Source organism: Xiphophorus maculatus, chromosome 15 (assembly GCF_002775205.1).
Source record: "Xiphophorus maculatus strain JP 163 A chromosome 15, X_maculatus-5.0-male, whole genome shotgun sequence".
NCBI lineage: Eukaryota > Metazoa > Chordata > Actinopteri > Cyprinodontiformes > Poeciliidae > Xiphophorus > Xiphophorus maculatus.
Window position 1 is genome coordinate 958,662 of NC_036457.1, and position 26,320 is coordinate 984,981.

The 26,320-nt window shown below is 36.0% G+C and overlaps 2 protein-coding genes and 10 non-coding genes across 12 annotated transcripts; 4 read left to right on the forward strand and 8 right to left on the reverse strand.

The window, feature by feature from the left end:
• The first annotated feature begins 1,054 nt into the window (after positions 1 to 1,054).
• Positions 1,055 to 16,084, forward strand: tmem214 (transmembrane protein 214). The gene is made up of 17 exons (XM_014474835.2): positions 1,055 to 1,335; positions 4,618 to 4,811; positions 4,991 to 5,141; positions 6,367 to 6,501; positions 6,601 to 6,683; positions 7,436 to 7,541; positions 8,513 to 8,594; positions 8,773 to 8,874; positions 9,622 to 9,763; positions 10,638 to 10,729; positions 10,815 to 10,863; positions 10,997 to 11,104; positions 12,251 to 12,368; positions 12,455 to 12,551; positions 12,691 to 12,859; positions 13,739 to 13,890; positions 15,104 to 16,084. Exons 1-17 carry the CDS (start codon positions 1,197 to 1,199, stop codon positions 15,231 to 15,233), a joined length of 2,049 nt encoding a protein of 682 aa, XP_014330321.1. The 5' UTR covers positions 1,055 to 1,196; the 3' UTR covers positions 15,234 to 16,084.
• Positions 16,085 to 16,834: 750 nt separating this feature from the next.
• On the forward strand, positions 16,835 to 16,907 carry trnaa-agc. The gene has a single exon. It is a non-coding gene; the product is annotated as a tRNA-Ala (tRNA).
• Positions 16,908 to 18,764: 1,857 nt separating this feature from the next.
• trnaa-agc lies at positions 18,765 to 18,837 on the forward strand. The gene has a single exon. It is a non-coding gene; the product is annotated as a tRNA-Ala (tRNA).
• Positions 18,838 to 19,232: 395 nt separating this feature from the next.
• Positions 19,233 to 19,305, forward strand: trnaa-agc. Its single transcript has one exon. It is a non-coding gene; the product is annotated as a tRNA-Ala (tRNA).
• A 424-nt stretch (positions 19,306 to 19,729) lies between these two features.
• Positions 19,730 to 19,802, reverse strand: trnaa-agc. Its single transcript has one exon. It is a non-coding gene; the product is annotated as a tRNA-Ala (tRNA).
• A 394-nt stretch (positions 19,803 to 20,196) lies between these two features.
• Positions 20,197 to 20,269, reverse strand: trnaa-agc. Its single transcript has one exon. It is a non-coding gene; the product is annotated as a tRNA-Ala (tRNA).
• Positions 20,270 to 20,488: 219 nt separating this feature from the next.
• On the reverse strand, positions 20,489 to 20,561 carry trnaa-agc. The gene has a single exon. It is a non-coding gene; the product is annotated as a tRNA-Ala (tRNA).
• Positions 20,562 to 20,955: 394 nt separating this feature from the next.
• Positions 20,956 to 21,028, reverse strand: trnaa-agc. The gene has a single exon. It is a non-coding gene; the product is annotated as a tRNA-Ala (tRNA).
• Positions 21,029 to 21,247: 219 nt separating this feature from the next.
• On the reverse strand, positions 21,248 to 21,320 carry trnaa-agc. Its single transcript has one exon. It is a non-coding gene; the product is annotated as a tRNA-Ala (tRNA).
• Positions 21,321 to 21,714: 394 nt separating this feature from the next.
• trnaa-agc lies at positions 21,715 to 21,787 on the reverse strand. The gene has a single exon. It is a non-coding gene; the product is annotated as a tRNA-Ala (tRNA).
• A 219-nt stretch (positions 21,788 to 22,006) lies between these two features.
• trnaa-agc lies at positions 22,007 to 22,079 on the reverse strand. The gene has a single exon. It is a non-coding gene; the product is annotated as a tRNA-Ala (tRNA).
• A 909-nt stretch (positions 22,080 to 22,988) lies between these two features.
• Positions 22,989 to 26,305, reverse strand: ccdc25 (coiled-coil domain containing 25). Its single transcript, XM_005816871.3, has 9 exons — positions 26,144 to 26,305; positions 25,934 to 25,981; positions 25,819 to 25,858; positions 25,196 to 25,247; positions 24,979 to 25,054; positions 24,800 to 24,903; positions 24,513 to 24,715; positions 23,494 to 23,539; positions 22,989 to 23,373 (listed from the first exon to the last, which is right to left on the reverse strand). The coding sequence occupies exons 1-9, from the start codon at positions 26,166 to 26,168 to the stop codon at positions 23,344 to 23,346; spliced, it is 624 nt and encodes a 207-aa protein (XP_005816928.1). The 5' UTR covers positions 26,169 to 26,305; the 3' UTR covers positions 22,989 to 23,343.
• Between the last annotated feature and the right edge of the window lie 15 nt (positions 26,306 to 26,320).

Genomic DNA, 26,320 nt, shown 5'->3' on the forward strand with positions numbered 1-26,320 from the left:
TGTACATCTTAAATACACTAATATTCCTATTATTAGGTTGCAAAAAACTTGATTCTGTTTGGTTTAAAAGTTCTTGAACTGAGGGTGACATTTATTGTCTTGCAAATTTAATAAGATTGGGAATGGTGCGAAACCAGAATGTGTCAGTGTTTTCAAAAAGACCCTAAATAGTAAAATGTAATCGCTGATAATTATTGGAACAATACACACTTGTAATAATGAGCTTATGATTTTTAACCTGAACTCAGGCCTTCAACTTTCAGAACAGGGATGTCCAAAGTGTGGCCCGAGGGCCATTTGCGGCCCTCTGGATGATTTTGTTTGGCCCTTTGGTTCACAATACAACAATGAATTCACAATTAATTCAATATTTTTACAGATAAAATCTAATTACTTTTATTTATTTAGCTACAAGGCTAAATAAATACAAGGCTTTTTTTTATTAAACTTGTTTCTGCTTTTATTTGTTACACTTTATGCTGCTTAGCCTTTGTTGCCAAACGTAACAAAAAAAGGATAATAAACTCCAATAAAGTTTTTTAAAATGACACAATGCATTTACAGATTCCTTTTCTAGAAAACTTAAGACTACTTTGTTTTATTAAAATATTGTTTATTTGGTATATTATCGAAGTGGTTAAGACAATATGACTGAAGAGACTTGAAATGTGAAAAATTAAAAAATGTTCTACACTGAAACAGGACACTTCGCTTTGAACACAAAATATCAGATCACAATTTAATTTTGAAGTGACTTTTAACTGCTTCTGTGGCAAGCCTTTTTAGCATTCAACCAACAACCCCATCTATCTGTAATACCTCGTTTAGAGAGCAATGTCCTTACCAGTCGAAATTTAAATAAGATATATTAACAAGGGTATTATTGCTAGTAGAAACTTAAGATTTTGGATATCCATAATTACAATTGTATAAGTAAGATATTTGGAACGCTTAGCTGGTCTGGCTATTAAATGTTAACATGACTTGCCATAGAGAGTTCCTAGCTTGGCTGAGATGAAAGCTAACGGTTTAAACGCAATGCCCGCTGACGTCAGGCCGTCAACGAGACGTGGCAAAGCCGTTGATCAGAGCTGACGGAGTGTCCCTTCATCGTAGTCACACGTTAGCAGCAAGAAGAGAGGAATTAAAGTCACGGTACCTCACGAACTAATAACTGACCCACCTGGACTGGAAACATGGCCTCTAACAACGGCTCGGCCGGGAAGTGGGAGGTAGTGAAGAAAGGGAGAAAAAGTAACCCGGGAGGAGGGAAGTCTAACGGCGGAAACGGGGGTAGTAGGAAAGCCCTCGGGGAGTCTAACCAACCGTCCAGACGTAAGTGAACAAGGCCTGGCCTTGATAGCTAGCTCCTGTTCCTACCGGATTTTCATTTTACCAATGAAAATTATGCAAAGGGATGTTGTATCTATAGCTGTGTGTGTTTTATTTAAAATAAAAATGTCCGCAATGTTAACTGACAGAGCTGCTGAGTGTCTCACAGCTGTCAACTGATTTGGCAAGCTAACCGTAATTGCTAGCCTTCATCCAGTGTTTCTTCCTTTTTAATATTATTTTGGTAATGTTTCCCCTTCAAATTGACAAGATATTATATACACAAATCTACGGACACATAAATTAAAAACTAGCCACTGACTGCTTTCTCAGTCTTGAGTTTTCCTGTAGGAAGCTAATGAGCTAGCGTTAGCATTTAGCAGCATCCTAGCAGCTCAGTAGAAACCTCACCGCTGTTGTAGAAAACGCAGAAAAGCTTAAACTTTTCTGCGTTTTAAACTCCGAAGTGATTTGTTTTATTTAATATAGTAATTAAATATTGAATAGAATGGTTTTTATTTCCAGGCAGCTGTTCTAGCTGAAACAGGATATTTAAAAAAAATATTTTAAAAAAATTATTATTATTAAAATAGACACACACAAAAAATACATTTAAAACAAGGCAATTTTACAAACAAAAAACAGAGGTCACACGTCCTTGTTTTTGTTCCTCATTTGGGAGCAATGTCTTATTCTTTGCATATTTCACTAAAATAAACAGGTTTTTATCAGACAGGAACATATAAAACGTGTCAGTCCAGTTAAACAACTAAATACATATAAAAATGTATTCTTGCAAAGTTAATTTTCTAATATTTGGCCAAATTTTAATACCTGAATGCAGAGTTTAAATACATAGCGTCCCTTGCAAATATGATATCTCATAAAATGATTATTTGGCCTTTTGGATGGATTCAGAGAGGCACAGAGAGACTGTGATGGAGAAGAAATAAATTAATCATAACCTATATTGTCATCCAGGACTAGTTATGTGTTATTGATGTTGTGCAGTTGTAACAATAAGCCTGTATTTCAAAGTAAAATGGAAACTACCCTGGTCACTTCTTGCTTTATTTTATTGTTTTTACCTGAGATCTGTCGCCTCACCTCATGTTTATTAGCTAAACGTCTTTTTGCATGATTTAAACGTCACAAAATACACATTTTGATTATTTAACATCCTCAAATTTTAGAAAGCAGAATAAGTGGCTGTAAACTACTGTAGATGTCCCATCTGAGGTTTTCAGAGCTTGAAAAGCATTTAGCTGGATTACTAGTTGGACTGACAGCGCCAAGTTGCCACATCAGCAAAGCAACACAGCTGACGCTAAATGTTTCTGAATTCATGGTTTATTAAATGAGTTTCATAAACCTTTGAAATGATTACTCTTGAGTATTCAGGCTTATTAATTCTAGATATTTTTGCAAAGGTATTGATCTAATTTAATTGTAAAAGGCAGCAAGCAGATGCTCTCTGTATCTAAGAATATGAGTAATAAGATCTTGACCTTGTGATCCGTTTATGCTCCACTTTTATCCCTGAGTCATTCTGTCCAAAGTCCGTTTGTTCAGTAAACAACATCAGCAGGGAGGCTCTGTTAACGTTTTGCTTTGAAAGCACTTTTTGTCTTTGTATTTACAATTCTGTTGACAAGTAATTAATCTTAAATTAAAACCTAACAGCAGCAGATTATCACTGTATTCAGTAAGATAATTATTTGCTAAATCTGTCTGCATATTTACACAGAATTCCTCTACAAATAATTCTGTAATGTGTATCTAATAAATCATGCTGCTTAATAAAAATGTTCTCCTTAGTTTATTTGTGATCTGCCTTTATTGAAGAGAAATTGGAATCTAAAACCAACAGCATCTGATCTTTGTGGAGAAGTTGATATTCTTCCTTCAGTAAATGTGTAATTAAACAATTTTGTGTTAAATAATAGACTCTCATACCACATTTATTTTTCAGAACCTTGCAGAGAACTGAGCAATCAGATGAGATTTCTTACATGAAAGCTGCACGTTCCATCTGCACCTAAAGCTAGATTTCACCAACGTTTCCTACTACAAATGCTGCGATCTGTTTTTATTTTGTTTCTTTTTTTAAACTTTAAGCTGTCAGAACCCAATTAGCTGTGAGGTCAAATTTCTTTCAAGAGTTATAATATAAATAAATCAATACATTTAATTCGCGTGGATGTAATGGAGCAGCTACTTATTTTTTAAAACAAAAATTTATTGGATTTGACATTTTAAACTGTATTTTTTTACATATATATTTAGAACCTTACATTTGCAATCTGATTTCCTAAAGGCTGCCATTATTTGCACTTCCCATAGATTTCAGGTGCTTTAAATAATTGAAAATGCCTGAATTTCAACGTTTGAAAAGTGTTTGATTTCTGTATGAAGTCCTTGAATGTTACTGATATTCAGACTGCACAGTTTGGTAATAAAGTGGAATCTAACATTTGATTAAAAGTCAAATTAATCAAATGTTAATTTATCTACAAACCAGATATTTGTAGATAATAAAAAGACGCAGGCACATTTTTTTTTCTTGCGGTCTTATGTTAAATCAGATCAAATTCCTCTTATTTTCAGTCAGTTAAAATTAGCAAAAATATTTTTATATTCTAAGTGCCAAAACTGACAATCTTTTAGTTTTTGTGTGTGTAACTTTCTTAGACTGGTCAGATGTGTCTAAGAGGAACATTTCAAAACATTCCTTAGAAAATTTCTGATTTCTAAAAATTTATTTTTTTCTAGCTAATTTTTGACTCTTCAAATTCAGAAATTTTTTTTTTTTTTTTGTAGAAAATGTCTGAGATCAATCTCAAAATTTTTGTTTTTTTGAGCAAATTTTTTACTTTTCCCAACTCAAAAATGTCCTTGTTTTTTCTGAGATTAATATAAATTTCTGCGTTTTTAGCTGAAATTTTTTCCCTTTTTCCCTCCAAGAATAAATTTTATACATGCCTATTCTAAATGCATGTAAATTTCGATTCTACTGGTGGAACAGTGTTTCTGTGACATAAGTGGATTTGAGTAGGTCAGCCAACTTATTTTGGTTTTGTAAATTCAGTTGCGAAAGTTTGATAAAATTTCTTCTGGATGCCGACAGCCTGTTGCGTAAACCATGAAGGGAGGGAGGGAGGATGGGAGGAAAAACCAGAATCAGTGATTTGACATTCCTGAAAAAAAAAAGAGAGAGAGACATTCTCTGAGACGCTCTGCGTTTATCTGCAGTCATCTTACCACTGCTGGTTTGTTTCCCCTCAGCACCGGTGAAAATGTCCGAGACGCTGTTCGAGGCTTTTGAGAAGATGGGGAAGAAGAAGAACAAGGAGCAGGTTCCACCGCCAGCTGAGCCTCAGAGCAAGAAGCCCTCATCCAATAAACCATCCAAGAAATCCCAACCCAGCAGTGCAAACACACCAACAACTTACAAAACGCTGGAGCAAGCCTTCAAAGCTGTAAGTAAACACATTTTTATCATTCGATTTAAGAGCTTAAGAGAAATCAAATTCAGATTTTAAACTAATTTACTGGATTTAAAACGATTTAAACAAAGCTGCATTGAGATGTTTTACCGCAGAGCGTCACTTGATGAGCTGCTTTTTCAAAGGCGGCCTTGTTTGGTGTTTAATTTCAGCTGGATATCGGGGATCTGAAGCAGCAGCTGGCTCGCAGTCAGGCGCTGTTCCCAGAAAACCCGTCGGTCTGGGTCAAAGACCTGGCAGGATACCTGAACCTGAAGCTAACTGCGCCAGACAACGAGCCCACACTCTGCAGCTACACTCACGGTCAGCGAAACACACGCTGTCTGCACGCTCACAATGAGTTAACATTTTACAGCAGGGTTTCTCAAACTTTATCAGGCTGATATATAACTTAACCCATCTGACAAACAAACATGGACCAGCTGACCTTAAACTGGCCTTCATTAACCCAACATCTTATTATATACAACCTGAAATTGTCATGGACAATTCTACGCAGGGCATTTTTAGTTATTTATAAGTTGTGAAATCTGTGCTTTCTAAGCTTTCCAATCATGTCAAACATGGAAATCAAAAAGGAAGTTGTTCTTTGCTACCAAGTGTTGTGTGAATTAATAATGTTTAGTTTTATCTGTAATTTAGAAGCATAATTAAAGAAAAATTTGCTTTGGCAGAAACAAAAATTCTCTTCTGCACCAATAATTATATACACCCATTAATTCATCTATTGTTTTTAATTAGTTTAATTTAACTGTTCTTAATTCATTAAAAATAACAAAGAACAGTTCTCACCAACTGGAGTCCTACCGTTCACGGCATAGAGCCGTTCAAAAGAATCAAATCGTTCGTGAATGATTATCAAAACTCTGAGCAGGTGTGACCAATCTTCCCCTGATCTTGTAAGTAATCCTGGAGTTGTTTTCTTTCCACCGGTATCTTCAGCTTTTCTTTTTGAGTGACCCGGCTTTGAGCCATTTATCCGTTATTATTTGTAACCACAATCAGGTAAGCTAGCTGTAGCGTCGCACTGTAAACGGTCGATTCCATGCAGTACGCCGCGGACCACTAGGTTAGCACTGGAGCTGGAAGACATTTTAAATATCCAAAATAAATCAAACAAAAACAACAAATAAAATTAATTATTAAGTCTTTGTAAACAAAATGGTCCTTCAGAAAAAGTTGACATTAAAAGTTGGGCTAGTTGGCATTAAAACACCAAAATGAAGACTTTTATCATCCAGTTTTAGTAGAAAGAGAGAAAAGAGGAAAACGATAAACCTGTTCATTTTGATTTATTGATTTATTGCGACAGGCCTAATAAGGAGTGTGTGACACACATTTCAAAACATACAATTTAGCTGTATTTTAGTTCATCCCAGTTGTAGAATATGGAATATTATCACATTCATTTGTATTGTTTTTATCTCCAAAGTAGTGCTGGAAAGTTTTTAAAACATTCCTTGAAAATGCTTGAATTTTACTGTTGGAAACCCTGTTTATTTATATTCTTCTTAACTTTTCGCCCCAGACTATCCATACTGCCTTACAGGAAAAGAGCTGAAGGGCGTAGTCAAAGGCCTCATCGGACGCTGCAGCAACGTTCTGCCTGAGTTCTTTGACTACTGTGTTTACACAATGCTCAGGGAGCTGGACAAACAGCCAGGTAAACAGTTTGTTATTTTCTAAAGATTTTCAGACGCGTGAGGAGAAACTTTTTGGGTAGCGGATATTTAAAATGACTCAGGAGTTTTCTTGTTTTCAGGGGAACCTCTTCATGGGTACAGGCTTTGCATTCAGGCGATTTTGCAGGACAAACCCAAAATCGCCACGCAGAAATTATCAGAGGTGAGCGTCGCGTTCAGTTGGAACGGCTTTAAAATAAAATCCACAAGGTTTTTCATACAATTTAAAAAACATATTTTCTAAAAAAGAAATTACAATTGACAGACGATATTTTTTAAAAGTAGCTTTTTATTTCAGTCTCCGAGTTGGACGACGGAGTATTAGGCACAGAATTTAATCATTTTTCTTTCATTACAAGAATACAGTCATATTATAAGATGAATAAAACCACAATTTTACTAGAATAATGTCTTAAAATTACAAGAAAAGGGTCTTTTTAAGGAGGAAAAAGCTTGGATAATTAATGTTTTGTTATTTTCTTTGTGTTGGAGTTTTCATAAAATTACTGCTTCATTCTTCCATTATTACAAATGTATTCTGTTGATATAATAACTGGATTCTTGTAGCATTACCACTTATTTTTTGTAAAAAAAATTTTAGAAAAAATTGTAGCTGCAATATTAATTGTCATAATATTTTGTCTTAGAATTTATCTGAATTCAAAGTCCAAATAAACAGAAGCTGTGAAAAAATGTTTGTCAAACAAAATGGCCGCCCCAGATGTGCCGACATCATTCTGAACTACGGTGAAAAAAAAAAGAGTTTCCAAAAAGTTGATCTTTATCAAATCAATAACATCAATTTGTTGCCCAGCGATACTTTCAGTGTATAAGTTGCATGACTTTTTGCTTCTGCTTTGTGTTTATGTGCGATATTTTGTAAGTTTGTGTTTTGTAACGTTATTTTCTCCCCAGTATTTGGAGTTGTTACGATCAGTCCAGAATCGTCCGGCGAAATGTTTGACCATCATGTGGGCTTTGGGTCAAGCTGGTTTCTATGATCTCAGCCAGGGCTTACGAGGTACAAATCTAACTTTTAAATGTCTTCTAACATTAATGCCTTCAAAAATATTCACACTCTTCTTTCACATTTTTTAAGTTTCAACCACAAACTTCAGTGTTTGTTCTTCAGTGATAGAATAACACAAAGTAGAGAATGATTCTTGAATGGACATGAATAAAAAGCAAGAATATTAAAATCTATGTGCCTTTTTTAAGGCACATGGATATGTTGTGATGTTTCTGTCAACTAAAATCCAAATATTTTAAAGTTGTAACATGATAAAAAGTGGAAAAGTTCAATAAATTAAGTCTTTTCCCCGTATGTGGAAATAAATGAGTTATTGGCTGCGGTGCTTTTTCTCTCACTTTCACAAGATGCGATTGCAAATATTTTGGGTTGGAGTTCACTGGACTAACAGTGACATTAGCAGCAACACATTATGACTACGAAAGAGGAGTAGGTTCACCAAAATATATTAAGTATAGCTATAAATTTCAACTCAGAATTTTGATTCTTTTCCTCAAAATTTTGACTTTTCTTTCCCAGAATTATAACTAATTCTGTGCCTATGTCACAATCCAAATAAATGTCCAAACATTCTTAGGTATATGTCAATAATAGTTTTTATTGAGACTGAGAGTCTGCAGGTTGTCAACACTCCTAGGAAGAGCGTTATGAGATTGTTATATAATCAGGAACATTTTTATTATTTGAAGACTGTTTTTCTCTGAAGGAGAGGAAAGACTCGTCTGATTTAGGGTTGCTTATCTTTACCTTTTACTTCATTTGAAACATCACAAGATCACATTAATGTGTTGATTTATTTTTACATTTTACACCAGTAATGCACCAGATGTTCTAAAACAATTAACTTACTTTATGACAGGCGAGTATTTGTGGTCGTTGATTTAATAAAGAACAACAGGCTGACGCATCTATTTCAGAAAGTTCCCATTAAGTGAGTCATGTTTCTCTGTTTTGCGTTGCAGTGTGGCTCTGTATCATGCTTCCTGTTCTGGGGACGAAGTCCTTGTCCGCATATGCCATCGCCTATTTAGAAAGACTTCTCTTGTAAGTTTGCCAGATTAAAATCATTTAGTAAAACCAAAAAACTATTTATTCACAGATTTTCACATCTTTTGCTCGCAGCTTGAAAATTAAGTGAATATATACTGTGAGGAATCATGGGCTGCCTACTTTGAATTGGTGATCTTCACATTTCTTTTGTTTGTTTTATATTTTTTTCCAGACTTCATACAAACCTGACAAAAGGATTTGGCATCATGGGTCCTAAAGAGTTTTTTCCTCTGCTTGATTTTGCCTTCATGCCCAAAAACGCCCTGTCACCCAGGTAAGTACAAGCTAATAAAACAAAGCTAGTCTTTGAAAGCTCCTTTCATTTCCCTATGCAAACTTTGTGACCTGCAACGTGACTACAGTTCAGAGTATTAATAAATGTGTTCCAACAAGGCTTTTTGTCCTAAAAGTACTTTAACTAACAGCGTTTAAGAGCATAATATCATTTGGGTTTAAACAGTTAATCGTGATTAATCGACTTTTGAAATAATCAACAAATTTAGTAACCGATTAATCGTCAAGAAACAACATATTTAGAGCCGTTATTAAGCCAAAACTGTTAAAAATGTATATATATTTTATATTTAAGAAAAAAACACCTTTTGTCTGTAATTATGTTTAAGCCGAAATTCCTCAAGTGGCCAAGTTTTAGATTTAGGTTTAATTTGACTAAAGAAATGATATATTATTGCATTTCAAGAACTATTTTCTCATCGAAAAATGAATTTAATTATTTATTTGCATCTTTTAATTTTATAGTATTTCTACTATAGCTTTAAAGGTTAAATGAAAATTAACCTTTTAATTAGTATTCCGATTAATCGATTACTAAAATAATCGTTAGTTGCAGCCCTAACTTTTGATGTAATATTTTAATCTTGTTGTTTTCATCAGGGTTGAAAACAACAAAATGCATGTAATTAATCTGAATTCAATTACTGAAGTAAAATAACTTCTTACATAACATAGTAAATGTTTTTTCTGTGAAAATAAAGGCATTGATAACTAATTCCTCCAACAGCTTGCAGGAGCAGCTGAGGCGTTTGTATCCTCGACTTAAAGTCCTGGCGTTTGGAGCCAAACCGGAGAGCACGTTGCACACCTACCTGCCATCTTTCCTGTCCAGAGCCACGCCGCATTGTCCGGACGACATGAAGAGGGAGGTGAGGCTGCTGAAAGGAGAAGCAAATAATTAACGTTGATATCAAGAAATAAGTCGAGGGGAAAGTCCTCACAGTTGTAGCAGAATAACTTTTCCAAATGTTTGGAGCTGCTTGTTAAAAGCCTAATTCCTCTGGATAATGAGTCAGACTTTTAGATTTTAATATGGAGTCACAATATTTTTTATTCTATTATGATAAATGATTAATTTTCTAGTTATCAATTAATCTATTTATTTTTGACAATTAATTGCGATGTTGTGCAGATTTTTTAGTTTTGATACAATTTAGAAATACATTGAAAAATACAAATAAATCACTACTTGATATCTTCAATAGTGTGTAGGGCTAATTATTTTTTCGATTAACTGATTAATAATTGGATAGAAAAAGTTGATAGACTTTTTTTCACAGAATTTGAACCACATTGAATCTAAACGATGTGACTTGAGTTTTGGGTAGAACATATTTACAAAGTTTAGTTTTATTACAAAATGTATATATTTTACATCTTTGGCCTAATTACTGAATGTGTTATTCTTTCAGCAAATGGCCTTTTCTTTTAGTTTGTACGCTCCAGTTAATGATTTATCGATGACTACGTTAGTTGGTGATTATTTCAATAATCGATTAATCACGATTAATCGTTTCAGCCAAAAGAAAAATATTTTTTCTATATATTTATTTCTCCATTCTTTTATCAATTATTCCTTAATAATATTTAAAAATAAGTGGAAAAATATTACATTTTGACATAAAATGTGCTTCTAATTAGAAATTAATTATCAACTCTTCCTAAAAACTGACCAGTTTTGCTGCTCTAGGTTTTCCGTCGACTGAAACGCTTTTTTTTCCTGCTTCATGTTGTCTCCTCCAGCTGCTCAGCAGTATGACTGAGTGCTTGTGTGTGGACGTTCAGAGCCTTGGAGTGTGGAGGCAGCTCTATACGAAGCATTTACCCCAATCCAGGTGAAAATAAAAGTTTAAGTTGAACTCAAACTGAATGTGTCTGGATTTGTCCTACATTTAAATTTTCCCGTTTTTCCGTCTCCAGTTTGCTGCTGAACCACTTACTGAAGTCTTGGAATACGCTTCCACCAAAGGTGAGACTTTCTGATTAATATCATGATGGCGCATAAACCAAGTGAACCTTCCTGACAAATCTTAATCAGATCAATAAAACATTTATTTTTCTATATGCTAATAAATATTCTTGACTTTACTTTTCATTTGTAGTTGCAGAAGAACCTTGAAGAAACAATCCAGTCCTTTAGAGTGACCAACGATGAAATGAGAGACACAAATGAGTCTCAAGACCTTCAGGAGTGCAATAGTTTGTGCCAGGTGAGATGAAAATATGAGATTATTAAATTATTTGAATTCTCTCACATCTATACAAAAATATAAGGACAAACATGTATAACACGAACTAAATTTATATGCACAGAAAAGTAACAATTATTCCTGTTTCAAAATATCAGACATTAGTTATGTTTCCATCCATTTATAATGGAAACTTTAGAAATTCAGTGAAAAACAAATAATTAAGGCTGCTACTACCAATTGTTTTATTAATTGATTGATCTATTAATTGAATATAAAATTGTGTCTTTTTATTTAACTACTTTGGCCTTTTTATACAAAATTAGAAATGCATTAAAAGATGCAAACAAGCAGATAATTCTATTAGTGCTGAAACGATTAATCATGATTAATTGATTGTTTAAATAATTATCAACTAATTTAGTAATTGATTATTGGGAGTATACAGATTCAAAAGAGGCCGTTTTATGGAAAAAACAACATATTCAGAGCAGTAATTGAAACTGTACAAAAATAGATTTTGCATTTTAGACGAAAACATCTTTGTGTGTCGAAAAGGTTTTTGCCAGAACTACTCAAATGACAGTTTAGTTTCTCCTGGTTCAAATTCACTAAAGGGATGCAGTTATTACATTTTTTAAAGCAAATTATATCTCCTCTGTGAATGTATTTCTGATATTGTATAAAAAAGTGGTTAATTGAAAAATAATGTGGCATTTTCTTACACGATTAATCGTCAGAATAATCAATTAAAATAATGGTTAGTTGCAGCCATAAGTCCAATGGCTTTTTGAAAGTATAATAAAGTACCTTTAGTGAATTTTAATTAAAACTTTGCCACTTGAGGAGTTTTGTGTTGAAGATATTTAAATTTTTTTGTCTTAAATGTTAAATGTATATAAAATATTTTTAATGGTTTGGCTTAATTACTCCTCTGACTGTGTTGTTTTTCCAACAAATCACCTTTTTTTAATCTGTACATGCTACATAACAATTAATGGATTATTAAAATGCAACAATTATTTGAGTAATTGATTAATCGTGATTAATCCAATTAATCATTTTATTTTTGGGGTTATTTTGAGTGGCCTACCTTTGTTTTGAAACTCTACTTTTAAAACAATATTCCCTTGAACCCAGTCCTGTAAAAAGCTGTTTCGTTTCCAGAACATCCAGGTGAAGATGCGTGGCCACGGGTTCCCCTGGTCCAAACTGCTCATGGTTCTGCTTGTGTTCGCTGCCGGCTTTGTCGTCCATGACGTCCGGTCTCACGGCTCAGTCGCAGGTCTGAATGAGTGCAGAGTTTTTGTTTTCATCTGAAGCTCCACAGTTTGTGTGAGGCCCGTTGCTGTAGCTGCGGTTCTGTTTCAGATTCCACCACGGCCATGTATCTGCACCGCTCTGGAGTCGCAGCCGTTTCCCAACAGGCCTGGAGCAAAATAACCTTCTACACAAAGCAGGGCTTCAGGTCGGACCTCCTGCTCATCATGTGCTGAAACCTTTTTCTGAAATTCCCGTGAATCCCCTCTGATCCAGAGGCGGGTAGCAATGATGTGCTATATTTAAACAGTGTTGTGTGAAATCACAATGTGTTGCTTTCTTTGCAGCTGGCTGGAGAAAAACACTCCTCACTACTACTCTGAGTGTGTGCGTGTGTTGGGGCCAGTCATGGAGCAGGGCGTAGAGAAAACGAAAGCAGCAGCCATTATCGTCTCTGAAAACGCCTCCCAGTTCATCCTATGGGTCAGAGAGACAACGCCACTGGTTATAGACTGGGTAAGATGGTACAGAAGAGGATTAGGGACTGGGGACGGGGGGAACAAAAAACGTGACTTTGATCTCAGAATTCTGACTTTTTTTCTCACAATTTTTACTTTTCCTCTCGCAATTTGTTTTCTCAGAATTCTGACTTTAATCTCAGATTTCTGGCTTTGATATCGCCAATAAAAGCTGATGTGGTTTCAGCCGTAACTTTAAGGCTATGTTAACGCTGCAGATTGAAGTGAGCCAATTCCGATTTTTTAAATTTTTGTCAAATCCGATTTTTTATTTTTGGTGTGGACATTCACACTTCCAGATATACAGTATGTGACCTGTATGTGTTCTCCAGTTTGAACGACAATCAACCTGAAAGTATCCCGCATGCACAGTAGAGGGCACAATAACCTCTTGATTTTTTTATTGGAGCACTGTTGCCTTTTATCTTAGCACTGTTGCCTTTGATCTTAGCACTGTTACCTTTGATCTTAGCACTGTTGCCTTTGATCTTAGCACTGTTGCCTTTTATCTTAGCACTGTTACCTTTGATCTTAGCACTGTTGCCTTTGATCTTAGCACTGTTGCCTTCTTAGCACTTTTGCCTTTTATTGTAGCACTTTTGCCATTGATCTTAGAATTTAAATTGTTTATTTACCAGGGGGTAAATCTAGCCTTAAAACTCAAATCTATCATGTAACTTGAGTGGATCAAGTGCAGGATTACAAATCTTTTCACAGACACAGTCATGATTATTTTCACATATTTGGCAGAAACCTAATTATTTTTAACAGAATCAGAATTCTGAAGTCATAATTTTGAGATTAAGTCATATTTGTGATCCTCTTAATATAGCGATTTACTTTACATTGGTCAGCAGCTGCACTCTTTGTTTTCCAGGTGAACACCAACACTCCCGACAGCGTGTTCCAGGTGTTGGCGTACCTCAAAGAGCTTCTCCTCTTCATCCACCAGAACTATGTCCTCCCGGCGCTGACTTACATATCTGAGGTTTTACAACAAGCTTGGACCAACCTGCAGGACTCCTGCAAGTCAGTACCCAGAGCTGCAGATTTTATTTCCACTGCAGGATTTTACTCCTGAGTGCAGAGTTTAATAACTTAAAATAAAGATAATTGGTAAATACTGGCATTGTGAAAATGTGTTTTAGTTTAAAACACGTTGGAAAATAGGAGACAGACACACATCAGACTCGCATAATCATAAAATATGTCTTGTTAATGATGCAAATACTCTAAAAACTATTTAACAATAAATGTTTATTTTTAAACTAGAACTGAACACTATTTAGAATAAATGCCCTTCATTGTTCAGGTGTAACGGCAGAAAGACAGAAGTATTAAAATAATAATAAAAAAATTAAATGAGAATAAAGTTAGAATTTAAGTCATGTTACAAGAAAGTCAAAAGATACGTGATTAGTCATATTTTGAGAATAAATTCATAATTTTATGACTTCTCATAATTTATTTTATTCTTGTAATGGTTATATTTATTTTTTTAGAATAAATATGACTTTATTCTTAGAATAGTTTGACTTTATTCTCGCAATTTTATGACTCTTCATTCTAGTACCGTATGTTCTGCACTAATCCAATTAATGGTCTGTTTTTGATCTTTTTTCATATATAAAGCACACGGGACTACAAGATGCATTAAGCAAAACAAAACAGTCAGATAAGTCAGTCAGTCAAAGCAGAGTACGTATTACTCCATGATGCTCCTGACTATGTTAGCTGTAATGTAACTAAAACATTTTGATAGAGCTGTTCCATACAAAATCCATTGATGTCAGCAAGCAAAACCAGAATTATTCCAAATTAATTCACTAGAGGGCGCTGTTTTACTCCAGAACAATATATAAAGTACTCTGTCGTTTTTCGATCAAATTAAAGCACTTTTAAGTGCTCCTCATAGTCCGTAAAATACGGTAATTATATATATTTTAGATGTTCTTAGCGTGTTGTCTGTCGTAAATATTAATTTGAATACGATCTTTTTTTAAATTCTTTTTTTATGTACCAAATGTGCATGAGCATTTGTGTATTTAAACATTTGCAGTATATAAAAAGAAAACAGCTGCAAATACAAGTATTGTTGATAGACACGGTGTATAAAAAAAAAGACATCCACAGTCCAAAAAAGGAAAAATAGCTGTTAATCTTGTCAAACAAACAGTTCTCTTTTCTGTTTTAAACGGCTCACATATTTGTGTTTATTTGAACGCTGGATTTGTCCTTGCAGTGGGGAAGTGTCGGTGTCTTGTCTCCAGAGTCACGCGCTGCACTTCACAAACTCAACATGGCAGCTGCTCCAACACACGACGTCGGCCATCAAAACCTGGGCGCAGGAGCTGCTGACACGAGCGGGATAACGCAACGCAATCAGACTGATTTTAAAAATGCAATATAAACACACTGTGTGTGTATATATATGTAGATGCTGTACACACACACACACACTTTGGGGCTCCTCTTAAGCCATGATCGTCGCTGTAGGACAGAAACTAACTCTTCTATCAGAAAGACTTTTCTTGTCTTGATTTCTGGCTACATTTTATAAATCGATTTGCTGTTGTATTGATGTTTCTACCAATCTTTTTGTCACTGCTGGATGTGGAGGTTGTAGTTTTTCTCTCCTTTTTCTACTGCAAGTTTCAGCTAATCTTTACCCTCAATATCACATTTAATTTATACAAAAATAGAAAAATGCAGGTTTGTAGATTTAGACACCCTTTGTTATTTAAAGATGGAATAAAGCATGCTATAATGAAATGAGAATAAATGATGAATAATTCAGTTAAATTCCTGAGGACCACTTCATCTAGTCAGCTTTCGTCAATGGAAATGTGAAATATTTTTACAGTTGCAGATTTATTTATTCCTCCAATAAAGTTGACATTAACAAGCAGAAGCAGCCTACATCTGTTGAAAATATCTTTACTTTTTTTAAAACTCTTTTATCTTGTCCTGTTTGTTTTAATTCAAATTCTAGGCTAAGAGAAGTACTGTGTAAACATTCTTAATTTGTGCCTGTGTAGCTTCAACGGGCTTCCTGTCTTGGGATCACTATTTCTGTACCAACATCCCTGTTTTATATGAAACATGGCAACATTTCAGCCCGGTTCATTCACTGACGGTTGTTTGTACAGCAGATTGGATGAATACGGCAACCAGTGTCTTAATTTGTGATGAAAATCCTTTGTAATAAAGACTTAAAACTGAATGTGTCAAATGAATTCAATAGCTCATATTTAAGGCTTTTATCATTCTTGAAAGATGTTCACATTCATCGATTTCAGTGCTGTGCTGCGAAAGTTGGTGTCATATTAAGACACCTTCTATTGCTCAGTTGGTAGAGCGGAGGACTGTAGGAGGTCATTCTTGGGTCGCTGGTTCGAATCCAGCTCAAAGGATGTGTGTTTGATTTTGTAATGTTTAGCATAAAATCGGAAGACATTTCTTTGCTCTTTGAAACGAACCATGTGAAATTCAAAATGTGTCACCATATTTACGCAAATGTGAACATTTCAAACAGTCCACTATTGTTGTGGTTCCGTTACCGTTATTTGATATTTTCAACTTGGGGTTAGCTCAAATGCACAACAAAATATTAAAGGTAATACGAGTGAAAGACATAAAATCGGAGGATGCGAGCATCGATCCCGCTACCTCTCGCTTGCGACTACTGCATGCCAATATAATACCAAAGTAAGCCCCAACCAGCCAATCGGTGCGCGCTTAATGTCCCAGTGGGCCAATCACATCCCGAGCTGATGGCTTACTTTCGTATGATTATGTTCTGCCTTCTGGACATTTTAACTCCGTCGACGACGAAGAGCTAGGATCATTACGTCGGTAAATTTATCAAAGTAGTATTCTAAAATCGACAGTAATCCCAACAAAACATGAACTCAACACACGCGTCAAAAGTATGACGGAAATGATGAACATCAGTATTTCCGCAGTGCATCATGGGGGATTAGCTCAAATGGTAGAGCGCTCGCTTAGCATGCGAGAGGTAGCGGGATCGATGCCCGCATCCTCCAAGCTTTTTAACTTATGATAGGTGTTTGCTTGTCGAGGTTCAACTGGAGTTATGGGCTTTTTTGTTTTTAATTTTCCATTCAATTGCATTTAGTTTGTTATTCATTGTTTTGTTAAGTTCAGACCCGTTGAAAATCACTTAACAGCTGGCTTTCCTGTGGAACCTAACGTCAATCACATTCCCACATTGGTAGTGAGAATACGAAGCTTCCAGAGAACAACATAGGTTGGTCATAAATACTCAGTGACTAATTTCTCTGACTTTTTACGATTGAAAATGTATCAAAGTAGCACTCTACACTAGGGGTTGAACGACTACATATTTTTTAAGGTCGACTACATCATGATAATAGTCGAGTCGATGTCGACTAGTCGCGGTGACGTCATAGTGACGTAAGCGCAAAAACCCTTCACAACTACTTGGAGGCTTTATTAGCTACTTTCACGGCAAATATTGACCCCCCCCCCCCCCCCCACACACACACACACACACTCTCCCCTTATCCTGCTTTTACTAAGTCTATTATGGAGATTCTTCTCGTGAGCAGCGGGGAAAAGTTTGTTGCACAAAGTCGGGTCTGACTTTTTTTTTCTAAACACCGGCTGCTGCTGATGATCTCTGGATAGTTACTATAGGAGTTAAATGATCACACTGACTACATGGAGCTTTTGGAACATCACAAGCCAAACTTGTTATGAACGGATCCCGTTTGGTTACAGCTGAATTCAACGAAACCACCTGCTTCTCCTCCGCCCGATGCGCGGCAGGAAGCTCTGCTGACTCAGCAGATTGAACGATTTAAGATATTTTCTAGTCAACGTCAACATGATAAAAGTCGAGTCGATGTCGAGTTGACTAGTCGTTGTGACGTCATAGCAACGCAAGACGCAAAGCTTTGGAGTAACGTACAGGCTTTATTACCCGTTTTCACGGAAAAATACGGCATTTACACAGAACAGCAACAAGTGAAACAACAAAACATCGGGATAGTTTATGATAAATAATAAGTTGCTGGGAAACCAACATTCAAAAGGAAACGCACATCTTTTAGATGGCATGTAAAAACAATAAAAAGAGGTGGCACGGGGGCGAGGGGGGTAAATAAAGTTCACTCGCTGTCAGTATTCTCTTCGCTAAGAGTTCGCTAAGAGCACATTGTCATACAAGGACCCAGTAATTTCTACCTGTTTGACAAGATGCGGGTTTTGTCCTCGATCTGTTTTGAAGACGCCATTTTGTAGCCAGTGTTCTGTCAGATCTGCTGTCAGAGTGTCATACACTCTGACAGCTGATCCGATGACACTTCTAAGCACGAAGTGTCATTCTTAGCACGAACTCACGGCTATATATATGTCAGACAAGTATACACTGTCATTACCAACTACAGGCTTTTATTTAATCAGCAACATAACATCATAATGTATTAGTTAGATCGTCGTGACAAAGACACTCGCGAGCCGGCTAAGTGACATCCTTAGCGGGAAGGGGGCGAGTTTTAGACGGCTTGTGTTTTGTAGTGGACTGCAGCTGCAACTCCATCTCCTTTTAAAAACACTGTAAAACCACAAATATGCATCCATCTACATATCATTTAAACTAATGTATTAACTTATTTTTCTTGTGTCTTGTGACGTATACTGTGCTGTCAGATCAGCACAGGCTGTCACCACCGGGAATCACATGACTGCGACTAGTCGACATGAAATGTAAAAACTCGCGAGACGTCCTTGAGTCGACTAGTCGACTAATTGGTTCAACCCCTACTCTACACTCACACTATTCCCTACAACATGAAATCAATAAACGCGTCATGGTACGACGGAAAAAAACTGACATCAGTGATCTCGTTGAGTATCATGGGGGATTAGCTCAAATGGTAGAGCGCTCGCTTAGCATGCGAGAGGTAGCGGGATCGATGCCCGCATCCTCCAAGCTTTTTAACTTATGATAGGTTTTTTGCTTGTCTAGGTTCAACTGAAGTTATGGGCTTTTTGTTTTTAACTTCCCATTCAACTGTATTTAGATTGTTATTCGTTGTTTTGTTAAATTCGGACCTGTTAAAAATCACTTAACAGCTGGCTTTCCTGTGGAACCTAACGTCAATCACATTCCTACATTGGTAGGGAGAATACGAAGCTTCCAGAGAACAACATAGGTTGGTCATAAATACTCAGTGACTAATTTCTCTGACTTCTTATCATTGAAAATGTATCAAAGTAGCACTCTACACTCGACACTATTCCCTACAAAACAACATGAAATCATCAATAAACGCGTCATGGTACGACGGAAAAAAACTCACATCAGTGATCTCGTCGGGCATCACGGGGGATTAGCTCAAATGGTAGAGCGCTCGCTTAGCATGCGAGAGGTAGCGGGATCGATGCCCGCATCCTCCAAACTTTTTAATTTATTATGGGGGATTAGCTGAAATGGTAGATCGCTCGCTGGGAGAAGAACATTGAGAACATTTGTCTGTGCTAAATACTCAGTGACTAATTTTTTGGACTTTTCAGTAATTAAAATTAGTCAAAGTAGTGGCACTACTCCACACTCGTCAGTAATTCCTTCAAATCAACATAAACTCGTCGATACGCGCGTCATGAGTCTGACGGAAACAACTAACGTCAGTGTTTCCGCAGAGCATTATGGGGGATTAGCTCAAACAGTAGAGCGCTCGCTTAGCATGCCCGCATCGTCTAATCTTATGCTTTTCAGTCGTATTACCTATAATATTCTGTTGTGCATTGTTTGATTACAGGTAAAGCGCATAACTTAAGTTGAGCCTAGGCATGCAAATAACACATCATAAGTTAAAAAGTTTGGAGGATGCGGGCATCGATCCCGCTACCTCTCGCATGCTAAGCGAGCGCTCTACCATTTGAGCTAATCCCCCGTGATGCCCGACGAGATCACTGATGTGAGTTTTTTTCCGTCGTACCATGACGCGTTTATTGATGATTTCATGTTGTTTTGTAGGGAATAGTGTCGAGTGTAGAGTGCTACTTTGATACATTTTCAATGATAAGAAGTCAGAGAAATTAGTCACTGAGTATTTATGACCAACCTATGTTGTTCTCTGGAAGCTTCGTGTTCTCCCTGCCAATGTAGGAATGTGATTGACGTTAGGTTCCACAGCAAAACTAGCTGTTAAGTGATTTTTAACAGGTCCGAATTTAACAAAACAACGAATAACAATCTAAATGCAGTTGAATGGGAAATTAAAAACAAAAAGCCCATAACTCCAGTTGAACCTCGACAAGCAAACACCTATCATAAGTTAAAAAGCTTGGAGGATGCGGGCATCGATCCCGCTACCTCTCGCATGCTAAGCGAGCGCTCTACCATTTGAGCTAATCCCCCATGATGCACTGCGGATACACTGATCTGCCTTTTTTCTGTTATAACCATTTTGTAGGGCTTACTGTCCAGTGTAGAGTACTACTTTGATACATTTTCAGTCATAAAAGGTCAAAGAAATTAGTTAGCTGTTAAGTTTTAACAAAATTTAATTTGACAAAACAATGAATAAAAATCTAAATGCAGTTGAATGGAATTTTAAAAAACAAAAACCCGAAAAGCTGGAGGATGCGGGCATCGATCCCGCTACCTCTCGCATGCTAAGCGAGCGCTCTACCATTTGAGCTAATCCCCCGTGATGCCCGACGAGATCACTGATGTGAGTTTTTTTCCGTCGTACCATGACGCGTTTATTGATGATTTCATGTTGTTTTGTAGGGAATAGTGTCGAGTGTAGAGTGCTACTTTGATACATTTTCAATGATAAGAAGTCAGAGAAATTAGTCACTGAGTATTTATGACCAACCTATGTTGTTCTCTGGAAGCTTCGTGTTCTCCCTGCCAATGTAGGAATGTGATTGACGTTAGGTTCCACAGCAAAACTAGCTGTTAAGTGATTTTTAACAGGTCCGAATTTAACAAAACAACGAATAACAATCTAAATGCAGTTGAATGGGAAATTAAAAACAAAAAGCCCATAACTCCAGTTGAACCTCGACAAGCAAACACCTATCATAAGTTAAAAAGCTTGGAGGATGCGGGCATCGATCCCGCTACCTCTCGCATGCTAAGCGAGCGCTCTACCATTTGAGCTAATCCCCCATGATGCACTGCGGATACACTGATCTGCCTTTTTTCTGTTATAACCATTTTGTAGGGCTTACTGTCCAGTGTAGAGTACTACTTTGATACATTTTCAGTCATAAAAGGTCAAAGAAATTAGTTAGCTGTTAAGTTTTAACAAAATTTAATTTGACAAAACAATGAATAAAAATCTAAATGCAGTTGAATGGAATTTTAAAAAACAAAAACCCGAAAAGCTGGAGGATGCGGGCATCGATCCCGCTACCTCTCGCATGCTAAGCGAGCGCTCTACCATTTGAGCTAATCCCCCGTGATGCCCGACGAGATCACTGATGTGAGTTTTTTTCCGTCGTACCATGACGCGTTTATTGATGATTTCATGTTGTTTTGTAGGGAATAGTGTCGAGTGTAGAGTGCTACTTTGATACATTTTCAATGATAAGAAGTCAGAGAAATTAGTCACTGAGTATTTATGACCAACCTATGTTGTTCTCTGGAAGCTTCGTGTTCTCCCTGCCAATGTAGGAATGTGATTGACGTTAGGTTCCACAGCAAAACTAGCTGTTAAGTGATTTTTAACAGGTCCGAATTTAACAAAACAACGAATAACAATCTAAATGCAGTTGAATGGGAAATTAAAAACAAAAAGCCCATAACTCCAGTTGAACCTCGACAAGCAAACACCTATCATAAGTTAAAAAGCTTGGAGGATGCGGGCATCGATCCCGCTACCTCTCGCATGCTAAGCGAGCGCTCTACCATTTGAGCTAATCCCCCATGATGCACTGCGGATACACTGATCTGCCTTTTTTCTGTTATAACCATTTTGTAGGGCTTACTGTCCAGTGTAGAGTACTACTTTGATACATTTTCAGTCATAAAAGGTCAAAGAAATTAGTTAGCTGTTAAGTTTTAACAAAATTTAATTTGACAAAACAATGAATAAAAATCTAAATGCAGTTGAATGGAATTTTAAAAAACAAAAACCCGAAAAGCTGGAGGATGCGGGCATCGATCCCGCTACCTCTCGCATGCTAAGCGAGCGCTCTACCATTTGAGCTAATCCCCCACAGCGGAACTGTGGAAACACTGATATTAGATGTTTCCGTCAGACTCATGACGTCTGTCTTGACGAGTTTATGTTGATTTGAAGGAATTACTGACGGGTGTACTACTTTGACTAATTTTAATTAATGAAAAGCGCAAGAAATTAGTCACTGAGTATTTAGCACTGACAAATGTTCTCTATGTTATTCTCCCTACCAACGTGGGAATGTGATTGACGTTATGTTCCACAGCAAAACTACACAACTAGCTGTAAAGTATTTTTTAACAGTTACGGATAAAAAAACAACGAATACCAATCTAAATTCAGTTAAACGGAAACATAAAGACAAAAAACCCCGAAAAGCTGGACGATGCGGCCATCGATCCCGCTACCTCTCGCATGTTAATGCTACAGCATTCCAATGTTAGAGCAAAGTAAGTAAAAATTATAATATCCTACATTATTTCATAATGAATACTACTGCTATGTGGTATTGCTTCAGAGCAGCAGTGAATAGTTTATGTTGCTTATGCTCACCTGTGAATCCTTTGATTGCTGGGTGAAAAAAGTGACATAAATCCAGTGTAACGATTCTGTTATTAATTAAAACAATATACATACTTAATTTTTAATACCTATTTATGCTTTTTTCCTGTCAGATAATGCATGCACATCCAGCTCTCTGTAAAACCCCCAGGGTCGACTCCTGATGGGGCCCAACTGAGGAGGCAAACAGGAGTGAAGGTGCTGTGCAGGGAGGGCCTGGCGTAAGGAGGAGGTTCTGGCTAAGCCAGCGATCTACCATATGAGCTGATGGACAGATGTTTTTCATTTGGAGAGATAAATTAGTCCATCAGTAAATCTTTTACTTCAGAATAAATTTTCTTTTGACTAACAGAATACTCTACAATGAAATGACCAAGAAATAGCTTTTCAATTTATACAACGAATTCTGTTTATTAAAATCTGACATGCAGACAAAATTGGCATATTGAGAAAGGAAGCAAGAGCAGCTCCAACAAAATGTTGTAGGAGTGAGTGACTGAAAGCAAAGACGCCATCATTAGTATAGCTGTAAAAACTGAATCTGCTGTCTGGGTTTTCTCCACCCCAGATGACTCCCGTTGTCCCTTAAGTCTGAAAACGGCTCCTGAGTCGTGAGAACTGAGTCATTTCTGCTCCGAGTGTTCTAACGCAGAATGAACTTGTTTATTTTTTTATTTTCGTTCATTCAAAGTCTGTAAAGCGAAGGCAGCAGGGGAGCTTCCCGTCATATTTTCAGGCGTCACATGAAGTCGTCCGAGTCATAGCCATCCTGCAGAGAAGTAAAAAATACATATTCTGTAGGCATAAAATAGTTTTCTAACTGAAATATCTTCTGCTTTACAGCAAAAGTTTATTATTGGGAAAAATTTGAGTCATTTTCAATTCTTACCTCGTTAGTTTTCATGTTTTCACTCTTCATCAGTGATGTGTAATTCCTGGAAAATAAAAAGCAAAGTTTAATTTATAATGATTAATCGGATTAATCAATTATTGAAAAAATCGTCAACCAATTTAGTAATTGATTAATTACTAACTGGATTATACAGACTCAGAAAAGGTGAATTACTGAAAGAATAACATACTCAGAGCAGTAAAACTTTAAAAACTGTACAGAAAATATATACATTTTGCATAATCAAATGTACACAAACGTAATCCTATATAATAGCGTTTTAGGAAATAAATGTTCATTCTCTTATTTAAAAAAGATTTGTATAATTTGTTTATTTGCATCTTTTGATGTATTTCTAATACGGTATGAAAAAAGCCATGAATAAAAAAAAACATGTTTTTTTTACCAGATCAATTGACAGAATAATTGATTGACTAATCAATTACTAAAATAATCATTAGCTGCAAGTTTAGATTGAACAGTGGATTTTATTTGGAGTGGAATGGAAATGCACAGCAAACTTCAGATATTTGTCTGTAAAAAAAAAAATTAAAACCATTATTTCACTGTTAAAACACAAAATCTTACAAAGTGATTTTGGTCTAGTTTCTACTGCAAATATCTTAGTAAACCTGAAATAAAACCAAACTAGCTTACAAGTAACTTTTCAGAAAGAAATAGGAGCTTGTTTTAGGTAAATGATTCCTTAATAGAGATGAAAAAGCTCTAGTTTCATTCACCGATTATTTCACTTATAACACAATATTTTTCCATGTTATAAGTGAAAAAAATCTGCTAGTTCTTCTTCATCTGAATTAAGGAATTACTGACTTAAAACAAGTTTCTATATCTTGCTGAGAAGTTACTTATGAGTTAGTTTCGTCTTATTTTAACTGTATTAGCATTAGAAACTACGTTAAAAATACTTGCAATTTTTTTTTTGTGTTCCTTCAAAGTCACATTTATGCACCACTCTATATATAGGTTACAACAACAAAAGAAATACTTTGGCCCACCTGAGCTCTTCCATTTCTTTTTTCTTCTTCTGCTCTTCTTTCTCCCTCCTTTTCTGCTCCTGGAGTTGAGCTTTCTTCTCATTTCTCTCCTCCTGATCCCTCGCTTCCTTCTCTGCTGCCAGATCCGGAAAGCGCTCTTCTTTTGTCTTCTCCAGACGATTTACGATTTCATTGATCTTCTTCTCCACACCAACAATCTTCACCTGCGAGAAACATCAAGCTGTTGGTAACAGGAAGTACAGACAGACTTTAACTTCAACTTTCAAGGAAATATTTAGACAACTGACCTCTTTCTGTTTGTGAAAGCCGATTTGTCCAACATCCATGTCTCCTGTTTTCTTCAGGTTGGCCCACGCCGTGTAAACCACGTTGATGTTGTTCATCTTACAGCCTGAAGGTGATAAACACAATCATCCTTCATATGTCAGACACAGACAATGCATTTACTGTAAAACTGCAGGATTACCCTGGATGCTGTTGTTCTTCACCAGCTGTGCGCAGTCTACCAGCACCTCTGGAGGAATATCATGTATGGTTTTACCCTACAAATGAGACAAAACACATCAACCAACCCAAAGCAAATAACTAATCCCAGTTTCAAACTGAAAATACAAGCAAAAGCAACATTTTAATGAGGAAAATGAGGTTAAATCGGTTGCAGGTTTCCTCAGGTGACTCTTTACCTTCGGCATTCTTAGATAAACATGAGCTGAAGAGAGTTTGTCAACATGAAACCTGCATTTGGGGGGGAAAAAGAAAAGTCATTGTGAAATGTTTTTACAGATTAAAGCATAAAAGATAATGGATAACATACTGCACCTAAAGTGTTGAAACTAAATATAAATCATTTAATAAAAATTTAATCAGTGATTTGACTTTTTCATTCCATTTACTTTACATAAAGCTCAAAAACCATATAATTTTATTTCTTGCTTTCTGTTCAAAGATGGATTGAGGCAACATTATTTAAATCCCTCATTTCCTTTTTTATTACCATAAAAAGAAGATTTTGTAGAATTTTCCTGAAAAAAGTCAAATTTAAGTTTTCTTTATTTACATTTGTTTTTCACTTTCAGTGACTTTGAAAAATGTAAAAAAAATTTTTTTAAAGTGTTTTATCACATGTATTTTCTTTAACAATTTTGCAGAAGACCATCTGTCAACATAAATTTTAAAGTAGTGCTTCAGATTCTTAATTGTATTTTACTAGGATGATATGAGTTACGAAAAAAGTAATAATTTCTCTTTGGGATAAAACTGATTTTAAGAGACTAAACTCAATAGGAAACAAATATTAAAGACTTACCAGATGTCTTCGGGCCAACCATATTTAATGAGATCCTCATCTGCGGAAAGGAACGGCTCAAGTTAAAGATAAAAAGAAGCAATTTAAGCATAAAGTTGTGAGAATTCAAGCTTACTTTCATATTTATCTTTTCCCATGTAGATCGTGAATGGAGGGTCCACCACTATATGAAAAAAACAACAACAAAAAATATGACAGCTGATTGAGTGAAACAGAAATAACCGAACAAATGCATAAAGAACAAAAAACAATTGATAAATTACTAATGTATGAAGCTAATCAGGATACAAACTAACAGCGCTGATGATGATGAAGCTGCACTCACCGGCACTTGTGAAGTAAAGCACCATTTTAAAACATACGGATAATATATTAATATGACAAACTTAGTTGGTGAATTAACTACAAATAAAGGGGAAAACTTGTGAGTTCACTGTTCGTTGCTAGTGTCACTTTACTCATGTACGGACTGACCCGGAAGTTGTTAGTGGTTGGCTTAAAG

Bases quoted from the DNA above. Each gene is read 5' to 3' on its own strand.
- ccdc25 (XM_005816871.3), bottom strand. From the start codon at position 26,168: ATGGTGCTTTACTTCACAAGTGCCG. The intron at 25,859-25,933 runs GTAAGCTTGAAT...TCCTTTCCGCAG, and splicing joins GGGAAAAGATAAATATGAAA to ATGAGGATCTCATTAAATAT. The intron at 25,055-25,195 runs GTAAAGAGTCAC...TCTCATTTGTAG, and splicing joins TTTATCTAAGAATGCCGAAG to GGTAAAACCATACATGATAT.
- tmem214 (XM_014474835.2), top strand. From the start codon at position 1,197: ATGGCCTCTAACAACGGCTCGGCCGGGAAGTGGGAGGTAGTGAAGAAA. The intron at 9,764-10,637 runs GTGAGGCTGCTG...TGTCTCCTCCAG, and splicing joins CGGACGACATGAAGAGGGAG to CTGCTCAGCAGTATGACTGA. The intron at 10,864-10,996 runs GTGAGACTTTCT...TTTCATTTGTAG, and splicing joins GGAATACGCTTCCACCAAAG to TTGCAGAAGAACCTTGAAGA.